The 22,148-nt window shown below is 45.4% G+C and overlaps 1 protein-coding gene across 5 annotated transcripts in view; it reads left to right on the top strand.

Moving 5' to 3' along the window:
• Window positions 1-9,478: 9,478 nt before the first annotated feature.
• TEP1 (telomerase associated protein 1) overlaps window positions 9,479-22,148 on the top strand; it is a 37,910-nt gene continuing 25,240 nt past the window's right edge. The window contains exons 1-10 of one of the 5 annotated variants that reach the window (XR_013440616.1): window positions 9,479-9,704; window positions 10,454-10,608; window positions 13,115-13,795; window positions 14,911-15,093; window positions 15,402-15,536; window positions 16,266-16,427; window positions 16,846-17,007; window positions 17,329-17,406; window positions 19,400-19,524; window positions 19,718-19,875. Coding sequence is in view for 4 of the 5 variants with exons in the window: in XM_078053428.1 (XP_077909554.1) it covers window positions 13,139-13,795; window positions 14,911-15,093; window positions 15,402-15,536; window positions 16,266-16,427; window positions 16,846-17,007; window positions 17,329-17,406; window positions 19,400-19,524; window positions 19,718-19,875 (1,660 nt within the window). In the remaining variant the exon portion in view is untranslated. Of the gene's footprint in view, window positions 9,705-10,425; window positions 10,609-13,114; window positions 13,796-14,910; window positions 15,094-15,401; window positions 15,537-16,265; window positions 16,428-16,845; window positions 17,008-17,328; window positions 17,407-19,399; window positions 19,525-19,717; window positions 19,876-22,148 lie in introns of all 5 variants that reach the window. The other 4 variants (XM_078053428.1, XM_078053426.1, XM_078053427.1 and 1 more) reach the window with 4 other exon arrangements.

Below are 22,148 nucleotides of genomic sequence, written 5' to 3'. Positions count from 1 at the left end.
TTAAAATTGGCTCTTATCCTAAATATTTCTCCTCCCCTGGCTCCAGAGAATGCATTCTCCTGGGCCTTCTCTTATTTCTCCAATCCAAAGAGGTGGCAGAGGGGGTGCCTGGCTTGCTCAGTCAGAGGAACATGTGACTCTTGATCTCAGGGTTGTAAGTTCAAGCCCCATGCTGGGTGTAGAGATTACTTAAATGAATAAATACATAAATAAACTGAAAAAAAATTTTTTTTAAAAACCCAAAGAGGTGGCAGAAAGCTATATTGTCCAAAAGGGCATGGCTCCATCCCAGGTGGAGCTGACAGCCAAAGGTCCAAAAGTATGCAGATAAGAGTAGTTAATTACAGAAGTCTCTAGCTTTCATTATTTAGGGTTTTTGTTTGTTTGTTTGTTTGTTTGTTTTTAAATGTAGGCGTCACACCCAGAGTAGAGCCCAATGCAGGGTTGAACTCATGACCCTCAGATCAGGAGTATGTGGCACAGTCTGGATAATGAAGAGGAAAACTTTTGATGAAAGCAGTTTCCAGGTGACATATCTTTACACGAGGACCAAGAGGCTGGCTTGGACAAGCATCACAGTTTAGGCCTATAGGCAGGAAAGTCTTAACTACTCTTTCAGGGCCATAGACTACATTCCAAATCCTGGCTAACCTCTGGGATCAAGGGGCTTTATGTGGAAGAGTATGAATTTATCACAGTTCATGGTAATACAGGACAAAAAAATACACACACACACACATATATATATATGCAGGGATATATGTGTATGTCACTAGCAGTGAGATTATAGTCTTTTTTTCTCTAAGAGATAGGATGTTCATGATATTATTTTTATAGCTGATAATTTAAGATGTAATCATCTGTATTTCTGATTAGAATAATGAAAAAAAAGGGCAGCTTGAAAGTGTACTGAATTAGGGGCACCTGGGTGGCTCAGTTGGTTAAGCGACTGCCTTCGGCTCAGGTCATGATCCTGGAGTCCCAGGATCGAGTCCCACATCGGGCTCCCTGCTTAGCAGGAGTCTGCTTCTCCCTCTGACCCTCTCCCCTCTTGTGCTCTCTCTCTCTCTCTCTCAAATAAATAAATAAAATCTTAAAAAAAAAAAGTGTACTGAATTAGAATCAGTCACTTGGGTTCGAGCCCCAGATCAATTGCTCCTTTGGTAATTGTAAGTCCCTTAATCACTTTGAATGCCAGTATCTTAGTCCATAAACTAGGGATCATACCTGTACCATAAACATCATAGTGCTAGTGGAGTCGTGAGCTCCAGAGCTTGGGATAGTCTTAAGGACTTCTAGGCAAATCTGGAAAAGTATGCCCTGGTAGTCTGTAAACCAAGTTCCAAGGCCACATCCTTTTTGATCAGTGAACTAGATGATGTCAAACAAGATAATGTGCTGTACAGTCCCCTGGGACCATGAGTGCCACACACAGGGTTACGAGGTATATCCCCAGCTACTCTGGCCTAAAATTGCTCCTAAGATAAGGCTGTGGGTTCATCTGGACTCTAGCTAGGGCCAAGGCATTTAGAGGGTTAGGGTCTCCTAGCTATATACCAGCTTGAGTAATCATCGGATAGGCAATGTGAACCCCAATGCATACTTTTCAAGCAAACTGTCACTGATGAAAGCCAACTCTCTCATAACAAAGTAAAAACTGCTTGTTTTATAGTGCTTGCTATGTACCAGGCAGTGTGTTAAATGCTTTACATACATTATCTCATTTAAATGTCAATACAACCCATACAAAGTGGATGCTATTATTATCCCCTTTTTACAGATAAAAAAACTGAAGCTTAGAGGAGTGAATTTATTTACCTAAGGTTACATAGTTTGTAAATGTTGAGTGTATATTCAAACTCAAGTAGAAGGATTTCAAGCCCACTGTCTTTCTTTCTTTTTTTTTTAAGATTTTATTTATTTATTTGAGAGAGAGAGAGAGAAAGAATGAGTGGGGTGGGGAGGGGCAGAGGGAGAAAGAGAAGCAGACTCCCTGATGACACGGGTCTCCATCCCAGGACCCTGGGATCATGACCTGAGCCCAAGGCAGATGCTTAACTGACTGAGCCCCTCAGGCGCCCCTGAGCCTGCTTTCTTTGTTTTGCTACCTCTCCAGTGTAGATCCACCTCCACAGAGTGGTACACTTTATTCATGAAACTCATCATTGGAATCTGCAAATGGGAGCAATCAACGGGTATAAATGGCATTGGAGGCTTAGAGACATAGTCCTGAGGAGTCTGATATACAACTGCTGTAACACATACTAGTTGTGAATTTCAAAGAAGCTCAGCCAGAGCAAGGGGCTCTTCCTCCCAGTAGTTTGTTTCATTTGCTAGGATGTGTTGAGCCAGGGATTGTTAATATATCAGGTGAAACTTTTCAAAGAGAGGATCTTGACTGGCCCCTTTACCTTATCAGCATCATCTGGACTTATTGCAGACTCAGAGACCAGTCTCTTACTCAGTTCAGGGTTTATGAGATTATTTACCTTATTTTCTTCTGCAGCCTAGGTCACACAGCTCATCAGTAGCAGAGCAGAATTTAGACACAGATCTGTTGGACTCCAGAGTGCACATTTAGTTACTATACTATACCATCTCCACCCCCATCTTAGATTACTCTAACATGGTGGCCAAGTATTCCACTCTTCCTGGGACTATCCTAATTCCCATGTTTGATTTCATTATTCCTACAAGCCATTAAAAGATTCCCCCAAGTCCACTATTTTTACATCCAAAGTTTACTTTGAAATGCCCCATCCACCCAGAAGCAGCACTCAAGTCCTATGTGAGATCAGGTATCCCGATCATGTTTTTAATGTGATTACTTTTTTGACATGAGTCTTTACTCCTCAGGCAGGTCCCATCTTCCAAGACTTATAGACTGCTGACATATTCTTTTAATGTGTTCATGAAAAGGGCCTCTAGGGACACATGAGTGGCTCAGTCAGTTAAGCGTCTGCCTTCGGCTCAGGTCATGATCTTAGGGACATGGGATCGAGGCCCACATCGGGCTCTCTGTTCAGCGGGGAGTCTGCTTCTCCCTCTCCCTCTGCCCCTCCCCTTGCTCATGTTCTCTCTCTCTCTCAAATAAATAAATAAATAAAACCTAAAAAAGAAAAAGAAAAAAGCCTCCAGGGCAACAGTTCATTTTAACAGTGGTCTTCTGTAGGCAATAATGCTAAAGACATGTCAAAGGGAGCAGATTACTGTGGCCAAGGTCTGGACTGGGAATCAAGGGACTTGTATTCTAGTCCTAGCCCTTTTTCTGACTGACTATTTCAACCTGGGCAAGTCATTTGAACACTTTGGACTGTCAAGTGAGAAATTAATGAGTAGTTAGGAAAGTGATAACAGCTGTTTTTCTCCAACTGCTAAAATGCGGCTAGCAAGCTATAGGCAAGATTGTCCAGCCCTGTTTACAGCCTCCAGGATAGCTGATCCACAGCATGGACTCCTCTTCTCAGGCCCTCACAAGGAGCAGTGTTATGGGATGCAATGCTAAGTGCCAGAGTACCTGGCCATAGTAACTTCTGTAGTGAATTCGGGTAAGTTTTTGTTAGGGCTGCATATCTAGAATGTGGCCACCCAAAATGGCCTCTAACCACTTGTGTAGTCTGTCCAAACACATGTTTGCTAATATGCACAGAGCAGGTGTTGAAGTTACCTATTAAGTGAGTTTTAGACAGCAGGGATTATTTAGTGCTAATACTCTTTAACAAATATCCCAAGACGTTATGAAAGTTGATATTATATTTTTATGCAAAAGGCGGAAGAAGGTGGAACAATATATTAAATCTGTTCACTGTCTTCTGTCAAGACCTCTTCCCAATACCTCTCTGTAGGCTGAGAAACAGGTCCACTTCCCTGACCATAGTGACTAGACAGATACTAGGGCACAAGGGTGGGAAGGAGTGCTGAATCTGATAGATCACCACAGTGTCTCCTTGGATTTGTTGACTACAACTCTGGGGCTGTACAGCTATTAGGGAAACATGACTTCACTGCCTACATCCGAGAGGTTGGTTTGGATGCTGATTAATTTGATGTCAATGAATAAATATTTGTTGGATGAATGATGAGGGATTGTAGCCAATTCCATAGATATGAGGCTCCTTATCCAGGCAGAGAGGCTTGCCACATGGATTGGCATCTACTTCAGCTAACCTACCTCCCAGGATGAGCAATTCTACTACAAGGAACTATTGCACAAACCAATGTGTTACGAAGTGATTTAAAAGGTTTAAGGACTGTGGATTGACTACAATGTAATCTGATGTAAACTAGCCTTAAATGTTGCAGGTCTAGTGTTCCAGGTAGCCAATGATGCATAACAAACTACCCAAAACTTAGTGACTTAAAACAACAACTATTTTACTATATTTCTCATGATTTTATGTGTCATTGGTTTCACTTAACTTTAGGCAGGGTTTAGCTAGATGATTTTTCTGTTCTATGTTCATTGATGGAAGTTACTTGGTTGTATTCAGCTGGTCAGTGAGCTGGTCTGGAGTGCCCAAGACAGCTGGGTTCACATGTTTGGTGCCCTGGTGGGGGTGGCTGGAAAACTAATCTCAGCTGAGATCGTAAACTGAAGCACCTGCATGTGACCTCTTCCATGTGGTAGTCTAAGGGTAGTTGAACTTACTCGGCAGCCTCCAGAGGGATTATTCCAAGAGTCCTGGGTGGAAGGTGTGAAGTTCCTTTGACCTAGCCTCAGAAGTCCCAGAATGACACTTCTGCAACATATATTGGTCAAGCAAATCACCAGGTCATCCCAGATTCAAGAAGTGAAAAATCAGACCATTTCTTAGTGGCAGGAGAAGCAAAAAAATTTTGTCTACTTTAATCTGCCATACCTGGTAAGGAAGACTAGGCAGAGAGGGAGGGCTTATGATGGGAAACATCCCTTGAAGGAAGGTGAAGAGAGGTGTTAGTTAATGTTAACAGGCCAGAGACCAAATGCAGGGTTGTTTTGAGTTAGAGGAGTCAGAAGGAAGAATGCCCTAAAGTTCTTGCCACCTGCTGATGTGGCTTTCAGATGTCCCAGAAGGGCTGCTTAGGGCTATCAGGTGTTACCGAATAAGTGCTTGTTCATGTATCACAACTTGTATGATGTTTCAAAGTTGGCAGTAGTTAGACTGAACAGAAACATAAGCTGTAAATCTAAAGGTACTTATTCACAAAAGAGAACAAATCCATTGAAACCAGTGGCCTTTACGTTCCCCAGGCTTTCACTCCTCTCAGCTTCTTATCGGAGGAGGCCCGCCCTTCCCAGTTCAAAGTCCTATCCCTCCAGGAAGTTACTCAAACTCCCTACCCCACATAATCCTGTAGTTTGTTCCCTAGTGGAATATAGCATGTCTCATAATCCGCCTATTATTTTTGTGACTTCTGCATGTGTCTGTCTCCTTCTTGAGATCGTGAAACCTTGAGAAGAATGCATGTTTTATACATTTTACAGGCTATCATTTGCACTTGGTAGATGCTTAACAGATTAAACAATATTTTAATTGAAGTGTAGTTGACATATAATATTATAGCGAACAGGTGTTTGTTGAATCAAAATGGGAGGACAAGAAGTGTGCAATAAAACAGACGAGAAGAGATGAATAATTTTCATAGGTGGTAGGGCCCTTAATAAAGGGGCTTCAAAGAGCTGAGAGGATGGCAGAAAGGAATCAGCCTGGACACTACAATCTGAAGAAAGGTTGCTTCAACCGAAGAGAGTGGCTAATTTAGAAAAGCAGGACTCAAAGGAACAAATATTGGCAATGTGCATTTACAACTGTCCACTGGAGAGAAAAACTAAATTTGGACTTTGTAAACTTTTTGCCAGTCGAGAGATTTTGTCTGTTACAAGGCAGAGATGGTTTATCTGGCTATCTCAAAATCCAGCTGAAATATCTCTTAGGGATTGGTCAGTGGCTCTCTAACTGGGACAGAATCAAATTGGGCCCAATAAATATAAAGTATGTATATGAAATTCAGGTGTGGCAGGGGCTTTCCTTATTAAACTGCAGTGGGGTAGGAAGTTACTCTCTCTCCATCTGGGGAATCACTCTAGACCAGTGGTTTTCAAAATGTGGTCCCAGGATCAGAGATCAGAATCAACATTACCTGAGCAATACTTGTTAGAAATGCAAATTCTTCGGTCCTATCCTAGATCTACTGAATGAGAAATTTTCAAGGGGTGTGGAGGGTGGTGAGCAGCAACCCCAGTTTTAACCAGGGGTTATTAAACTGCGGCATATATCAAAATCACCTGAAGAGCCTGTTAAAACACCAGTTGCAAGACCTTGCCCCCAGGGTTTGGAAATGGAGACTCCAGGGCCCATTCCACTTGTCAAGATAAGTGCTTCTCTATGTTTAATGTGAGTGGGAATAATCTGGGAATCTTGTTAAATTATAGTTTGTGATTCATAGGTCAGGGGTGGAGGCTGAGAGTCTGTGTTTCTAACAAGGTGATGCTGATGATGGTGGTCCACAGCCCATAGTTTCATTAGCAAGACCCTGGCGCAGAGGTTCCCAAACTTGTCTGCACATTAGTATCATCTAGGGAGCTTCAAAAATTACTGGGGTCCGGGTCCTACTCTGGAGACTGTGATTTAATTGGTCTGGGGTGTGGCCTGGGTTATGGAATTTTTAAAAAAAGATTTTATTTATTTACTTATTTATTTATTTGAGAGAGAGAGAGAAGGAGAGACTGCGTGAGTGTGGGGTGGGGAAGAGTAGAGGGAGGGAGAGAGAGAATCTCAAGTAGACTCCCTGCTGAGAGCAGAGCCTGCCACTAGGTTGGATCCCATAACCCTGAGATCATGACCTGAGCCAAAACCAAGAGTTGGAGGCTTAACCAACTGAGCCACCCAGGTGCCCCCGGGGTTATGGAATTTTTAAAATATCTCCAGTGGTTCCAGTGTTTAGGCTTTGCCGGCCTTGAATTTCTTTGTTGCTACAGCTAACTGGAAAGTAAACTCTAGATCTTCCTAGTAAATCAGGAAGTGGGGGTCCCTGTTGCTATTCTTCCTGCATCATTAGTGTTCTCTGATCTGAGGCTTCAATGCTCATTGGATTAAGTTGGAAGGGCTTGCATATCCTATTCTTTCACTGGTAGGGCAGATAGTTCCCACAGAGAGCTACAGACGAGGAGGCCTTGAGGTGGGACAATTATCTAAGGTATCCCCCTTGTTCCAAGGGGAGGAAGCCTTGGAGATTTAGGCCTTCAGAAGGAAGTCATATGTGCAATCCACTCTTTTCCTCTCTTAAATATGTCACCATTCCAGTCTCCTTGCAGGACCTCTTCTTTCCTGTTTCCTGTTTTTTTTTGTTTTGTTTTGTCTTTTTTTTTTTTTTTTAGAGAGAGAGAGAGAGCTTGGGCATAAGGAGGGCGGGGACGGGCAGAGAGAAAATGTTAAGCAGGCTCAATGCCCAGTATAGACCCTGACCCAGGGCTCCATCTCATGACCCTGAGATCATGACCTGAATGAAGTTAAGAGTCGGAGGCTTAACCGACTGAGCCTCCCAGGCGCCCCATGGGTTTCCTAGATCTGGTGTTCCTTCACCAAACTCTTCTCTTTCCCCTATAGACGGACCTCCAATGAGCAGTAATGCACCTAGGGAGTGGATTCAAAAATTTGTGGAGGCTTTTTTTCTCTCATAATTATTAGAGTTATCTGTAGACATTTAATGGGCAGGATTAATGTCTAGCCAAGAATGCTAGACATTCAGCAACTGTGCAGGGCCCTCCCACATAATAAGGGACATGCCTACATCACTGACAACTTTGAATGATTTGCCAGTCACTCATGTAGTTGAAAACTCATTGTAATTAGGGATCTGATTTTATTTTAAATATAATCATAAGGCATTTTATATATGGTTTAATATATCCTGAGCTTTCTAGGAATGCCACTACTATAAATATTATGGGATGATCACACCTTGTTTTTTCTAAAATTTGCCAGAAATTATTTGTCATTTTGGAAAATCATGCCACATCAGCACCTCTATTCATGGTATTTGAATCACCATCGTAACATCCCCATATCATGCTGCATTTGTAGTTGTTACAGTCAAGGTAATTTTATATAGAGCTGCATGTATCTGAGTACTACATTGTCTTCTTGAATGTTGTGCCCAAATATTTACATATATAAACACATAGTGTTTTATTTATTTTTTTAAAAGATTTTATTTATTCATTTGAGAGAGAGAGACAGAACACAAGCAGGGGGAGAGGCAGAGGGAGAGGGAGAAGCAGACTCCCTGCTGAGCTGGGAGCTGGAGCCTTGGGCACTGAGAGATCATAACCTGAGCCAAAGGCAGATGCTTAACCTTCTGAGCCACGAAGCGCCCCCACATAGTGTTTTATAATAAATCATCTTCCTTCTATTCTTTTATATCTCTTTAGACATTTTATAAATTTTTAAATTGTGTGTGTAGGTAAAATACATTTTTTATACATTGTAGGTCAGCATTGTAAAGGTGGCATAAAAATATTTGTTATAAGAAGGGCATGTTGGTGGGGCGCCTGGGTGGCTCAGTCGTTAAGCGTCTGCCTTCAGCTCAGGTCATGATCCCAGAATCCTGGGATCGAGCCCCGCATCCGGCTCCCTGCTCGGCGGGAAGCCTGCTTCTCCCTCTCCCCCTCCCTCTCCCCCTCCCTCTGCTTGTGTTCCCTCTCTCGCTGCGTCTCTGTCAAATGAATAAATAAAAAAATCTTAAAAAAAAAGAAGGGCGTGTTGGGACTGATAAGGCAGGTAGCAAGGGAAGCATCTAAGGAAAGAAACTGGAATCTGGCTCAATAATTTGAGAAGATAGGATGCCCCCAAGTCGGAGCTGAAGCTCAGGTGTTTACCCGAGAATGAAGGGTACCTCCCTAAGGAAGGGATATTTTCCAGAAGACAGATAATCTGTCTTACCCAAGGTAAGCATATTTCTCCTGCAACTATCTGTTTGGTTCTGCTCTTTATGAAATGGTACTAGCAATACCATCCTAAAGGTCACTTGTCTCTTTCCAGAGCCTGGTCCTACCTTCTGGGAAAAATTCTGCTTAGCCTTTCAGGATGGCTCCAAATAGATTCTTTGTAATCCACGGCTCTCTCCCAGGTGGACATTGGCACGCTCGCAGTTCCCTCTGCCTTCATTATTCCGTATCTACACCTGCTTACAGGCCACTGCCTTTCACCTGGTTACAGACCATTAAACTTTCTCTCACCTTTTATTTCCACTTTCACCAAGTAATTTTAGGAGGAACTAAGAGTCCAACTATCTTTGACACCAAGAGAAAAGGATCCCAGATAGGTAGAGAACATGCCAAAATCCTTCCCAAGAAACGGAGTTTGAAGATGCAACAGGAGAAAGGAGGCGGGGGTGGGGGGTGGGGAGGAGGGACGGGAGTGGGGCGGGGACTAAACTCAGGCCCCGGAGAGGCTGCAGCGTCCTCTACGGGTTCTGATCCCGGCCGGCAGCTCAGTTCCCCGCGGCCCGGTGCTCGCTGCCAGCACCGTGGGCGCCGCGTCGCGCCCGAGCCGCGTTTCCGCCCGTGCGCCGTCCCCTCCCCGCTCCCCGTGCCCCGCCCGCTCCTCCTCCGGCTTCCACTCTGCCCACTGGCGGAGCCGAGAGCCCGGCGCCGGCTTCCTGCTGCCGAGAACCGTCAGCCAGCGTCTGCAGCCCCGTGGGTTCCGGGGACGGTCCGGGTGCAGGTAGAAGCTGGCGCGGGCCCTGGGTCCGGGGCGCTGGGCTCGGCAGCGGGGAGCCGGCGGGAAGGGCCTAGCGCGGCCACCTGGGACGCTCGGGAGAGTCGGGAGGGCCTAGCGCCGGCGGGGAGCCTCTGCCCGCCGCGTCCTCCGGGCTGCTCGGGACGGGGTGTGGGTGTGAAAGGAAAAGTGCAGGAGCCGGCGGAGACCGTGAGGGAGAGGCAGGGGCGGGGGATGCAAGGACACGGAAAGAGACCAGTGAGAATGAGTCACTCCTCTCCTGTGTGCTCCTTGGAAGGGAGAGTGGCTGCCAGTACCGAGCAGTAGGTGGTGCGCGCACTGCTTCTAATAACCGGGTGTGCTGAGGCAGGAGAGTATCAGCCCGCTTCAAAGCGGCTGTGGATGTGTTAACCCGGCAAGGTCTCCAAGATATACTAAGTGCAGAGTAGTGTCTAAAGCGTGGTCCTCTTTGTGTAATGCAAAAAAAAAGGGGGGGGGGATAAACTTGTATATGTAGAGAAAAGCGTCTGAAAGTGTTCCTTCAGAACTGTTAGCAGTGATTATCTCCGTGGAGAATGGAACTGGAGATGGGATTTTTACTTTTCGTTTGTAGTCCAGCTGAATCTCCCTTCACAAACTCCAGGGTGCAAAAAAAATATTTCACTGTATTTTTATGTTAACTTAGTTTTTATTGTAAGACTCTTTAAAAATTTATTTTTTTTTAAAGATTTTATTTATTTATTTGTCGGAGAAAGAGAGAAAACAAGCAGGGGGACCAGCAGGCAGAGGGAGAAGCAGACTCCCGGCTGAGCAAGGAGACTGATGGAGGGACTGGATCCCAGGACCCTGGGATCATGACCTGAGCCAAAGGCAGACGCCCAACAGACTGAGCCACTCAGACGTCCCTATCGTAAGACTTTTTATTTTGCTTTGATATATCTTGAGTCAGTTCTGAGATTTCCCACTCCTTTCCCTAGGGGCTTATATAGTGCAAAGACCCGAGGGAAGTGTGTAGGCACAGAGGCCATCATTCTTGATGTAATTTGTTCGCACTGATGCACTAGTGTCTGGTGAGATATCATTGTCTTTTCTAGTTTTGGATTGTCAATCTATTCAAGTCTTCTTGGAAGTATTCTGCATTCTTGTCCCTCAGCTCTTGTATATTAAGATCTAAGTGATTGACTTAACAACGTACTTATTCCTAAAATACTTAAACATAAATAGGAGATAAGCACTTGTCCAAATAAGTAAATACATTCCTAATGATATAAATTTAAGCATTTTCTCAGGCAGAGGTTCTTAATTTGCAGTTAATGGGGATTCTAGGAGATCCATGAATGGATTCCCTGAAAATGGTGTGCAAAATGGTATATACTCATGTTTTTCTGTGAAAAAGTTATACAGCTTTCACCAGATGCTCAAAAGCCTTTAAACCCCACTGACAAGGCATTATAGAAAAAATGGTGAACAAGGTGAAAAGGGTCTCTGTCCTCAGGAACTTATAGTCTGGTGGGGGAAAGACAAACAGGCAATTACAATGTAAGGAATGTGTTCTGTGATAGAGGAGGTTTGCTGTTGGTGAGAACATAGAGAAAGCCATGTATATTAGACTAGGGCTGCCTGTCAGCAAAGGCTCCTTGGAGGAACTGACTATTAAATGGAGGCCTGCAGAGTGGCAGGAAAGTAGAATTTGGACTGCTAAAGGAGGGGCCGGGGAAGGAAGTGCTCTTGGTAGAAGGAAGAGTGTTTTAGGCATCTGCCTGTGTAAAGATCCAAAGTCAAGAGATACCTTGGCAATTCATAAACTTAAAAGAGTGTGTATGACTGCAGTTTAATGGGAGTAGCAGTAAGAGATGAGGCTGGGAGAGGATCAAAAGCCAGGTTATGTGTGTGACGCTGGCCATGCGGAGGTGACCCAGACAGAGGAGCTCCCTGACCCTCAGGGAGTTTTATTTTAGTAAGGAGAAACAGGACACAAGTAGGCAAGTAAGCAAACAAAATAATTCTTTTATCATGGTAAAATAAACAAGGTGATGTAGTAAGTGGTGGCTGGGGTATATATTGAGGAGCTGCTTTAGACAGATCTACATACTGTGTGCCCCATGGATAGGAGGGTTTCAACAAAGGTAGTGGCCAGCAGAATGGAGAGAACTGGATAGATTTGAGAGACATTGAGGGAGTAGAATCAATAGGATTTGGTAGTTTACTGGATGATAATAACAAATAACAATAGCTTCCATTTATTGAACACTTACTAATTACCAGGCACTGTTCTAAATGCTTAATACATTTTTATTTATTCCTATAACAACTCTATGAGGTAGGCATTTATCTCAATTTTGTAGATGAGGAAACTGAGGCACAGAGAGTTTAAGTAACCAGCCCAAGTAGATTCAGCGTCCCATCAGGATTCAAACTCAAGTCTATTTCACTCCATATCCCTGTAAGCAGAGTAGGGAAAGGAGAGGGAATAGAGTTGAGGAAGAGTGGGAGAAAGAGGATACATTTGGGGTCTGGAGTTTTGAGTATCTTTCTGTCTTCCAAGTAGAGATGTCCAGTAGGCAAATGGATAAATGAATATGAAGCTTAGATGAGATCTAGGTCAAAGAATAAATTTATGAGTTGCCAGCACAGAAATGTTATTTGGCGCCTATCCTGGGAAAGTATACAGGATTAGAATAGAATTCTAAGGAGCCTCAGCTTTCAAGCGATGGTGGAAAAGAGCCTTCATGAAGAGGGGGTCAGAGATATGAGGGAAACCAATACAGTGGCACCAAGGCAGCCAAAGAGAAAAGAGAGTTTCAATGAAAGAGTGAGCAACAGTGTCATATTCTGCTGAGAAATGAGGTAAGATAAGGGCCAAGATGTGCCTGTTCTCATAGTAACAAGAATTCCATTGGTTAGCGAAGAGGACAGTGTTGGAGGAATAGGGGGGACAGAATCCCATTTAATTGGTTGAACAGTGAGTAGGAGGCAAGGAAGTTGAGGTTGGTGAATATAGACATCTTGATCAAAATATTTGTTTCTCTAGAGCTAAGAATCTAGAATCTATACTTAGAATCTATACTTAGTTGGAATCATACTAACAGCCCTAGGAGGCCCCTTTACCCCTTCATGAGGAGACCTGTCCCTTTCGTCTCCAGCACTTTTTTTTTTTTTTTTAAACTTCTCTGCTCTTCGGCTTCTGCCTTATCTTTTCCCTACTCCTCTCACTTAGAATGCTCCCTGCATTCTCTCTGTATAATATTTTCTGAATACATCCTTAGAATGAACCCACTCCTAGAAAAAGAAATATTGGTTGTTCCCTGTCTGCAGGTTACTGACATTACCAGGAGGACTATGGGAAACACATACTCCCAGTGCAAACACAGTCCACTGTACCCAGGAGCTCATGACCTGTCTTTCTCTCCTTCTAGGCATATACTGGTTGGGGTCCAGCTATGGAGAAACTCCATGGGCATGCGTCTGCCCACCCAGACATCCTCTCCTTAGAAAACCGGTGCCTGGCCACACTTCCTGACCTGAAGACCGTGGAGAAACCACATGGGCATGTGTCTGCCCACCCAGACATCCTCTCCTTAGAAAACCGGTGCCTGGCCACACTTCCTGACCTGAAGACCGTGGAGAAACCACATGGGCATGTGTCTGCCCACCCAGACATCCTCTCCTTAGAAAACCGGTGCCTGGCCACACTTCCTGACCTGAAGACCGTGGAGAAACCACATGGGCATGTGTCTGCCCACCCAGACATCCTCTCCTTAGATAACCGGTGCCTGGCCACACTTCCTGACCTGAAGACCATGGAGAAACCACATGGGCATGTGTCTGCCCACCCAGACATCCTCTCCTTAGAAAACCGGTGCCTGGCCACACTCTCTGTTCTAAAAAGTACTGTGTCTACCAGCCCCTTGCTTCACTGTCTCCAGAGAGCTGACCTGGTGCAAGCTGATCTGCGTAGCCTGAACATCAGCAACTGCCCACTCTCTGAGCTTCCAACCTGGAGGGCCCAGGGCCTCTCTGAGGAGCTAGGCTGTCCCAGCTGCCCCAGGGCCTTGAAATCCGTCTCTGCCACAGAGAGAGCTCCTGAAACAGCTTTGGTAATAGCTCCAGGCACTCATCCTGACTCCACCCATGTCTGTTGGACGCCCTAGTCCCTAGTCTTTGGTGCCACAGTTTACCCTCTGTGCTGCTCTGTGTCTCTATAACTTTTGTCCTCAGAGCTTCTTCCTGAGGTGCCCTTGACTCTTGGGCTGTCTTCTTCAGCGTCATTACTTTTATTGCATATCAAGTTCAGATATTCTGGACAATAGAGCCAAAACAGGCCCTGTCCTTAGAAAGCGTCTGCTCAGGAGCAGGGGCAGCATGGTGTTGCAGTAGCAGCCCATCAAGCGCTTTTATCAAGCAGGAGATGCGTCTGCTATTCCGGGCCCACTTCCTTGTATGTACACGTGTAAACGTATGTCCACTTGTACACGTCTGTACAAACACACTTAGCACACAGGGCAGAATCGGTAGACAAACACACATTCCTTCTGTATGGACTTGGGATTCAGACTGAGGCAAAGGCTATGCTGTCTCGGCCAACCATAAGCCATACAACCTTGGCCAAGACTTAAGCTTTTGAAGCTTTGATTTCTTCCCCTTTAAAATGTGGTCAATGAAAATCTATCTCAGAGGGTCATTGTCAGGATTACTAGTGCCATCTTACATCTATTTAGGGCTTTGCGATTTGCAAAGAGCCATATATATATTATCCGTTTAGTCTTCTAATGGCACCATTAAGTAGGTAGTAGGAAGTGAAGAAGCTGAGACTCAGAAGTTAAGCAGCTCACGGTTGCTGGGGGATTGATCTGGGACTTGGCCCTTTTTCTTCTGAACCCGGAATATCTTAATAGTGTCATAGGAGGTGTGTTGTGAGGGGCCCCAGGCTCCTAGGCTGTGGCATCAATAAGGAGATGACAGCAGGGGAAGATCCCAAAGCGTCTGAGCAAAGGCTCAGAAGGTTGAGTTGGGTGTGTGTGACAGTGAGGTGTCACTCCGTCAGCCAGGAGAGTTGGATGCTGGCGTGTGAAGGGGGAGGGAGGAGGAGTTTCGGTGCTGGAAGACAGATGTAGACTCTTCCTGTGCCTGGGATCTGCCTTCAGATCTGTCTATGTTTGAGAGATCTGCCTTCGGATATGTCAATGTGATTAATAACTGCCACTGTCCTCAGGGTCATTGTTCCTCTTCAGAAGAGAAAATGCCGGAAGAGGAGGAATGGGTAGAGGTTCAAATGCCTTTTTATAATCTAAGCTTGGGAGAGGAGGAAAAGGTAGAGGAGCCTGTCCTGAAGCTCACCGCTGGGGACTCTGAATCTCATCCTGGGCCCACTGACCAGGCCCTTAAGGACAAGAAGGTAAAAGTTCCAGAGTTGGGGAGAGGTTGATGATGGTGGAGAGCAGGGTGTGAGGTGGTGTGGAGGGGTGGTGACCAAAGGCTGAACCAGATCCCCTCTGCAGATGGAAGGGGAAGGAGGGGGCATCACCCAGCTCTTATTTCTCACTCCCTAATCACCTTTTCTAACCTTGCAGTTGGACAAACATCTTTCTGAATGTGGGGTCATTTCTCTCTGCTCTTGATTTCATAAATCGGCCTGAGTGGGTGCCTTGAGTTGGTCCTCATTACCTCTTTCATCCTTTCTCCCCTCTCTTTCCTGATTCTCAGATGGTTCTCATAAGCTTGCTGTGCTCCACTCTGACATCAAAGGTAAACATAGAAGATGCAGCTGACCCGACTTCGGGTACTCTCTTTGAAGTCTGTAGTGAACTTGCCCCCTTGGAGCCTGAGTTCATCCTTAAGGTACTGTGGTGTGAAGGAGGGGATGGATGGGAATGGGAAGCTGGGAGGTAGGAACTGTGGCCATGGTGTGGGAGGGGGGTGGTGGCCAGCTTGGTGGGAAGGGAGTAGGATCTCTGGGTGAGTCTGAGGGCTAGTCCCTGGGGTTCTCTGAGGAGCAGGGGAAGATGAGATTGGGAAAGAATATACTAGGGCTCATTTGTTTAGTAAGTACACAGGCTAAGTACACAAAGCTAGGCCTTGAGGGTCATTTCAACAGATATAATGAAACTTGGCTCTGGCTCTTAAGGAGCTTATGATATTGTTAGGGAAGCAGAACACTCCCAAGTATCACATAAATGCAAACGGAGTAGTAGGTAGTGAATGTTTCAGAAGCAGAGAAATGGTGGGGGAGTGTTTTCTATGAAGCTTTGGAAGATGGTAGGTTTAATCAGCAGTTTGAACCCTGGGTAATTTTCAATAGACCTTGATGGTGGGAAGCCTTCTACGTACCTGGTTGACTTGGGAGGTGATCAGTAGACTCAGAAGAAGCCATGATGCAAAGGTGGATAAGGGCTAGATTATGGAGGACGTAGCGTGCCAAGCCAGGAGGCTTGCGCTTTCTATTTTATAGACAATGTGAAGGGGTTAGGGAAGGTTTTATGCAGGCGGATTAGGCGAGCAAGTTAGTTTAGGACATGATGCTATGGGACAAGTGGCTGAGATGCCAACTGTCCCCACCCTGTGCCCTAGGCATCTCTGTACGCCAGGCAGCAGCTGAACAGCCGGACTGTGGCCAACAAAGTGTTGGCCATTGCTGCCTTCTTGCCACTCTGCCGCCCCCACCTGCGACGCTATTTCTGTGCCGTTGTCCAGCTGCCTTCTGATTGGATCCAGGTAGCCGAGTTCTACCAGGTATGGCACTCCGTGCCCTGAGCTTTGGCTCTCACTGCTTGCCTCTCCTTTGCTCATTGCATCCCTGTGGAAAATTCTCATCTAGTTTCGCCTCCCCTCAGCTGTCTCCAGCTTTGCTTCCCAGACAGGACAGCTTCTCCCCGGATCGGGTTGGGTTGCCCAGTAGGGAGAAGGCGACTGTGAAGAGCTGGACCACAGTTGGAGAAAAATTGGTCCTATTCGTGTTTATGATGTAGGAGATGAGAATCGGAGAAGTCTGCCAACTGGCCCAGGATCATGGAAATGATCACTTTAGAGCTGGGGCTGGAAACCGCCTCCTCCTTCTGTGCTCTCCTTTAACCCTGTCAAGTGGTCTGGCCTTGTTTTAGAGGGTTGGTTTGTGTCTCACTCCTGATGGTCTTTCCTCCCTCTCTGGTAGAACCTGGCTGGAGGAGAGGAGGACAAGCTGGCGCCCCTGCCTGCCTGCCTGCGTGCTGCCATGACTGACAAATTTGCCCAGTTTGATGAGTACCAGCTGGCTAAGTACAACCCTTGGAAGCACCGGGCCAAGAGACGCCCCCGCCCGCCTCCCCGCCCTCCAGTCAGTCCCTGCTCAACCTGGTCATTCACAGGCCAGGCCCCTTGTCTCTGGAAGGGCGGGGTGGGGGGGGGCGGTCAAAGGAACATGCTGACCCTGGGGGATCCCACACTAAGCATCTGACATGTTCCTTCCACCAGAAATAAAGGAGTCAGAGAAAGGCAGAGGAGCCGAGTAGAGCTCAGGAGGCAGAGAGGGCAGGGCCTACCTCTTTCTTGGCTGGCTTCCTTTTTGGTAGAGAGGGGCTTTTGGAACTATTGGAATGGCTCTCTCCAAGGACGAGTTCCTTTTCCCATTTTGAAATTGCTTCTCCTGTCCCTACAGAAGACAGGGCGCCCATTTTCTGAGACACAAACATATTTGCCGAGGTACCTTAGGCCTCTTAAAGATGAACAGAAGAAGGTGAGTGCCTTGTTCTGGGGTTCCATATGTGCATGTAAAACCTTTTCTGAGCTGATATTTAGACATGGAATTCCATTTGGTTTAGAAATACTAATGGCTGGGGCGCCTGGGTGGCTCAGTCAGTTAAGCGGCTGCCTTCGGCTCAGGTCATGATCCCAGGGTCCTGGGATCGAGCCCCGCATTGGGTTCCCTGCTCTGCGGGAAGCCTGCTTCTCCCTCTCCCACTCCCCCTGCTTGTGTTCCCTCTCTCACTGTCTCTCTCACTGTCAAATAAATAAAATCTTAAAAAAAAAAAAAAAAAAGAAATACTAATGGTGTGGTATGCACATGCCAATTTCCTACCTGGGGATTTCTCAGTTGTGATTGTAGGGTCAGGTTTGAGAGCACTGGGAAAGGCTCCTTTTATTTCCCATTTTGCTCGCCTTGGTATTTACTGACAGGTGGCATGTTCAGCTGGATAAGTGAGTTAAAAATGTATGAAATAGGAGCACGTGGGTGGCTCAGTTGCTTAAGCCTCTGACTCTTGATTTGGCTCAGGTCATGATCTTGGGGTCATGGGATCGAGCCCCGCGTGTTGGGCTCCTCACACAGCAGGGAGTCTTCTTTTTTTGAAGATTTTATTTATTTATTTGACAGAGAGAGACAGCGAGAGAGGGAATGCAAGCAGGGGGAGTGGGAGAGGGAGAAGCAGGCTTCCCGTCGAGCAGGGAGCCCGATGTGGGACTCGATCCCAGGACCCTGGGATCATGACCTGAGCCGGAGGCAGATGCTTAACGACTGAGCCACCCAGGCGCCCCAGCAGGGAGTCTTCTTGAGGTTCTCTCTCCTTCTCCCTCTGCTCCCTGCCCACCCCTGCACATACACACACTCTCTCAAATAAATAAATAAAGTATGAAATATCTACCTTCCATGGGAGGTTTTAAAACCGAACCAACCCTTTGCATTAATGACAAATAAGGCACTGCACTTTGTGGTTAAGAGCATAGAATCAGGATTTAGACCTGGGTTTGAATCCCCCCACCAGCACCACTTGCTGGCTATGCAACCTTAGCCAAATGACTTACCCTGTCTTACCTCAGTTTCCTCAGATATAAAATGGAGATAATAGCAGCACCTCATTGGGTACTTCATTGGGTTTTTGTGAGGATTAAATCAGTTATTGAATTTAAAGTACTTTTTTTTTTAAGATTTTATTTTTGTTAGAGAGAGAGACGGACAGAGAGAGAGCATGAGTTGGGAGCAGAGGGAAAGGGAGAAGCAGACTCCCTGCTGAGCAGGAAGCCCAATGCGGGACTTGATCCCAGGACCCCGGGATCATGACCTGAGCCACCCAGGCTCCCTGAATTTAAAGTCTTTCTAACAATACCTGGCACTTAATAAGTGTTAGCTACCACCAACATCATCATTAAAATAGATTATTAGGAAAATAATATGGTGGTGTTACAAGAGAACACATTCTCAGTTGGTCAACTGATCTTTTCTCTTCATCCTAATAATATATCCCAAACTTAGCTCTTCTGCCATAGAAGATTCTACCATGGAAGATACCATAGAAAGCCAACTTCTTTCAGTTTTTTCACTCCTCACAGCTTGCATTGTGCTGATACCTCCATTTATCTCCTCCTCCAAGTCTCAGTGATTTAAATAAAAGCTGCTTTTCCTTTCCCTCCCTCTAAGAACAAGATGTTCTCTGTTCATTCCATCCCCATCTTGTTTTTCACAAGCCAATTATCCCATGTTAACTATTGATAGTTCAATCTTGTGTACATGAAACACAGTGACCCCAAAGAGCTGCTATGGTATGCTCACTGCAGGAGCGCTTGTTGCTCCCTGGGGGAGACTTTTGCCCCCTATTCCTGCTCTTTGCCCACATCTACTTTGGGGGAAGAAATTACCTCATAGGTATAGGAGGTCTGCAGTTCTGATTTCTGGAGCAAGTGACTATGGTTGTAGGTTAAATGACTGCTGTGGGACTTGGGATATATTTCCACAGTTTGAGGAGACCTACAACGCAGTGCCAGAGAAAAAGAAGCAGCCGAGGTTCACTCTCAAGAAGTTAGTACGGCGACTGCACATCCGGGAGCCTGCTCAGCACGTCCAAGCCTTGCTGGGCTACAGGTGAGAAGACACACCCTGAACACCCCTTCCACCTGGGTGACCCCGTGGCTTTTCAGCCTCCACGGCCCTGGCGCCTGTAGTTCTGACCCCAGCAACATTAGGGGCAAGCACTGGCTTTGACTGACTGACCTTTCCTTTTCTGAGTTATTTTCAGCTGGCTTTGAAATGATAAGCTTTTCCTCTTCTGTCCCAGGTACCCCTCCAACCTACAAATGTTTTCTCGAAGTCGCCTCCCTGGGCCATGGGATTCTAGCAGAGCTGGGAAGCGGATGAAGCTTCCTCGGCCAGAGACCTGGGAGCGGGAGCTGAGCCTGCGGGGGAACAAAGCTTCTGTCTGGGAGGATCTCATTGGTAGAGTAACTTTGATCATATATTCCCTTCCTCTCTTCCCCATTCACACCTCTACATGTTGGACCCTGACTTAATTTCCATGGCCTGATGCAGTTATTCTCTTGCCTGGTGGTTGCCTCACTGAAAGTGACTGGATTTGTGAGGTTTGCCGTCGACCATGCCCAAGCGGACCGGTGGTGCCCGCTTTGAGTGGCTCTGGCATCATAGGGAGATCATTATTCCCGATGTGGGTAGGTGATGCACAAGCCTTGATGAACACAGGACAAAAGTGGTACCTTCTCTCTGATTTCACCTGTATCATACTGGGTAAGTCATCCAATCAAGGGAGGACTGGCATATTGGAATCTCCGCAGGAACCCGTAGTTAGGACATGGACATTTTAGGTAATTTGCCCATACTGATAAAGAGAAAAAAAAAATTAAATCGGGAGGCCCAAGTTATTTCAGTCTTCTCTTTGTCTCTTTTTATTGTTGTTGTTAATTTATTTTTAACTCTACAAGGCTCTTTCTGTTCTGTCTTTTTTTATGTCCTCTTTCATCTTTGAAAATTTCAAGTCAAGTTCTATCTGTTGAAAAACATCTTGCTGTAGAGTTTGTGACTTTCAGAAGCCCCAGTTTTTTTTGTTTTTTTTTTTAATCTCTTTCTCTGCGAACTGCCACGTGTGGATTGTGCTCAGGGCAGCCTGAATTCTCAGCTGCTTATCTGTCACTGCCCTCACTCTGTGGTTGTCGCTGGGGGTATAGCATCAGAATCACATGGGAATTAAAACACACACATGCGGGGCGCCTGGGTGGCTCTGTCGTTAAGCGTCTGCCTTCGGCTCAGGTCATGATCTCAGGGTCCTGGGATCCAGCCCCACATCGGGCTTCCTGCTCCGCGGGAAGCCTGCTTCTCCCACTCCCACCCCCCTGCTTGTGTTCCCTCTCTCACTGTCTCTCTCTCTGTCAAATAAATAAATAAAATCTCTAAAAAAACCCAAAAAAACACACACATGCACACACCCATGCCTGACAGCCTCTTCCCCAACATTTGATACCTTGGGTGGAACAGGATAAAGTAGCTGGGATGGCAGCCAGGATGTGTAGCTGATCCTGGTATGTGTCATCTCTACTTCCTCCCTCTGCCCTTGAAAATTAAAATTGTGTCATTTATCTAGGCTGAGTCTTTTTTTTTTTTCAACTTCAATAGAGCTTTTATTTTATTTTTTTTCATTTGCATGTAGTTTAATATTAATGGAATCGTAAGTGTTCTAGGCAGTAAAGATTTCTTTTTTTTTATTATGTTCAGTTAGCCACTGTATAGTACATAATTAGTTCTTGATGCAGTGTTCAAGGATTCATTTTAAGTGTAGGCTGAGTCTAATGCCCATAGTCTAATCCACTGGTCTCCAGAGTTTTTTGATCATATATTGCAAAAAAGTTTTGGAATTCATCAGAATGTGTGTATATATAATTTAAACAATTTTATATATGTACTAAAGAATTATGTATTTTAGGAAATACATAAAATATAATTTTATAAATATAGATCTGAAAGTATGTATAAAAAATAAAATATAAAAAATATAAATATATGAATAAAATATAAGACAAAATGTAATTAGATATACAGACCCCTCTTTGGAGAACACAGGGCTCATTAATAACTCATTAACAGTTTTTTTTTTATTTTTAAAATTTATTTATTTGACAGAGACAGCGAGAGAGGGAACACAAGCAGGGGGAGTGGGAGAGGGGGAAGCAGGCTTCCCGCTGAGCAGGGAGCTCGATGCGGGGTTCGATCCCAGGACCCTGAGATCATGACCTGAGCCGAAGGCAGATGCTTAATGACTGAGCCACCCAGGCACCCCTCATTAACAGTTTTTTTGAATGAAATCAGTGAACTTCTCAGTCTGAAGGATAAATGTTCAATTTATTTATATGATATTGGACTTAATTTCTTATCTAAATGATCTAGAAAACCTCTCATACGTAGCAACAGTTGAGAACAATTTATGAGCTGACAAAGGATGTAATAGTTTATGAGTTGTCACCCATCATTTACATGGTGTACACAACCTAATTGTTCTATACAGCTTGTGAACAGAATTATGACTCGAGAACCGCAGGACTTCCAGAAGGCTGGAAGCTTCTAGCTGTAATTCAAATGAGACTTACATCACCTTAAAAAAAGGCACCACCACTCTCTTGACAAAAGCTGCTGCTAGTGCCTGGGGGTGGGGCTGGGGGCTGATACGCCATGTCTCTACAGTGGTCCGAATCCACCTCTGGGCG

This window comes from Halichoerus grypus, chromosome 8 (genome assembly GCF_964656455.1).
Source record: "Halichoerus grypus chromosome 8, mHalGry1.hap1.1, whole genome shotgun sequence".
NCBI classification, from domain to species: domain Eukaryota; kingdom Metazoa; phylum Chordata; class Mammalia; order Carnivora; family Phocidae; genus Halichoerus; species Halichoerus grypus.
Note: the sequence above shows the minus strand (reverse complement) of the source record. Positions and strands in the feature narration are given on the sequence as shown.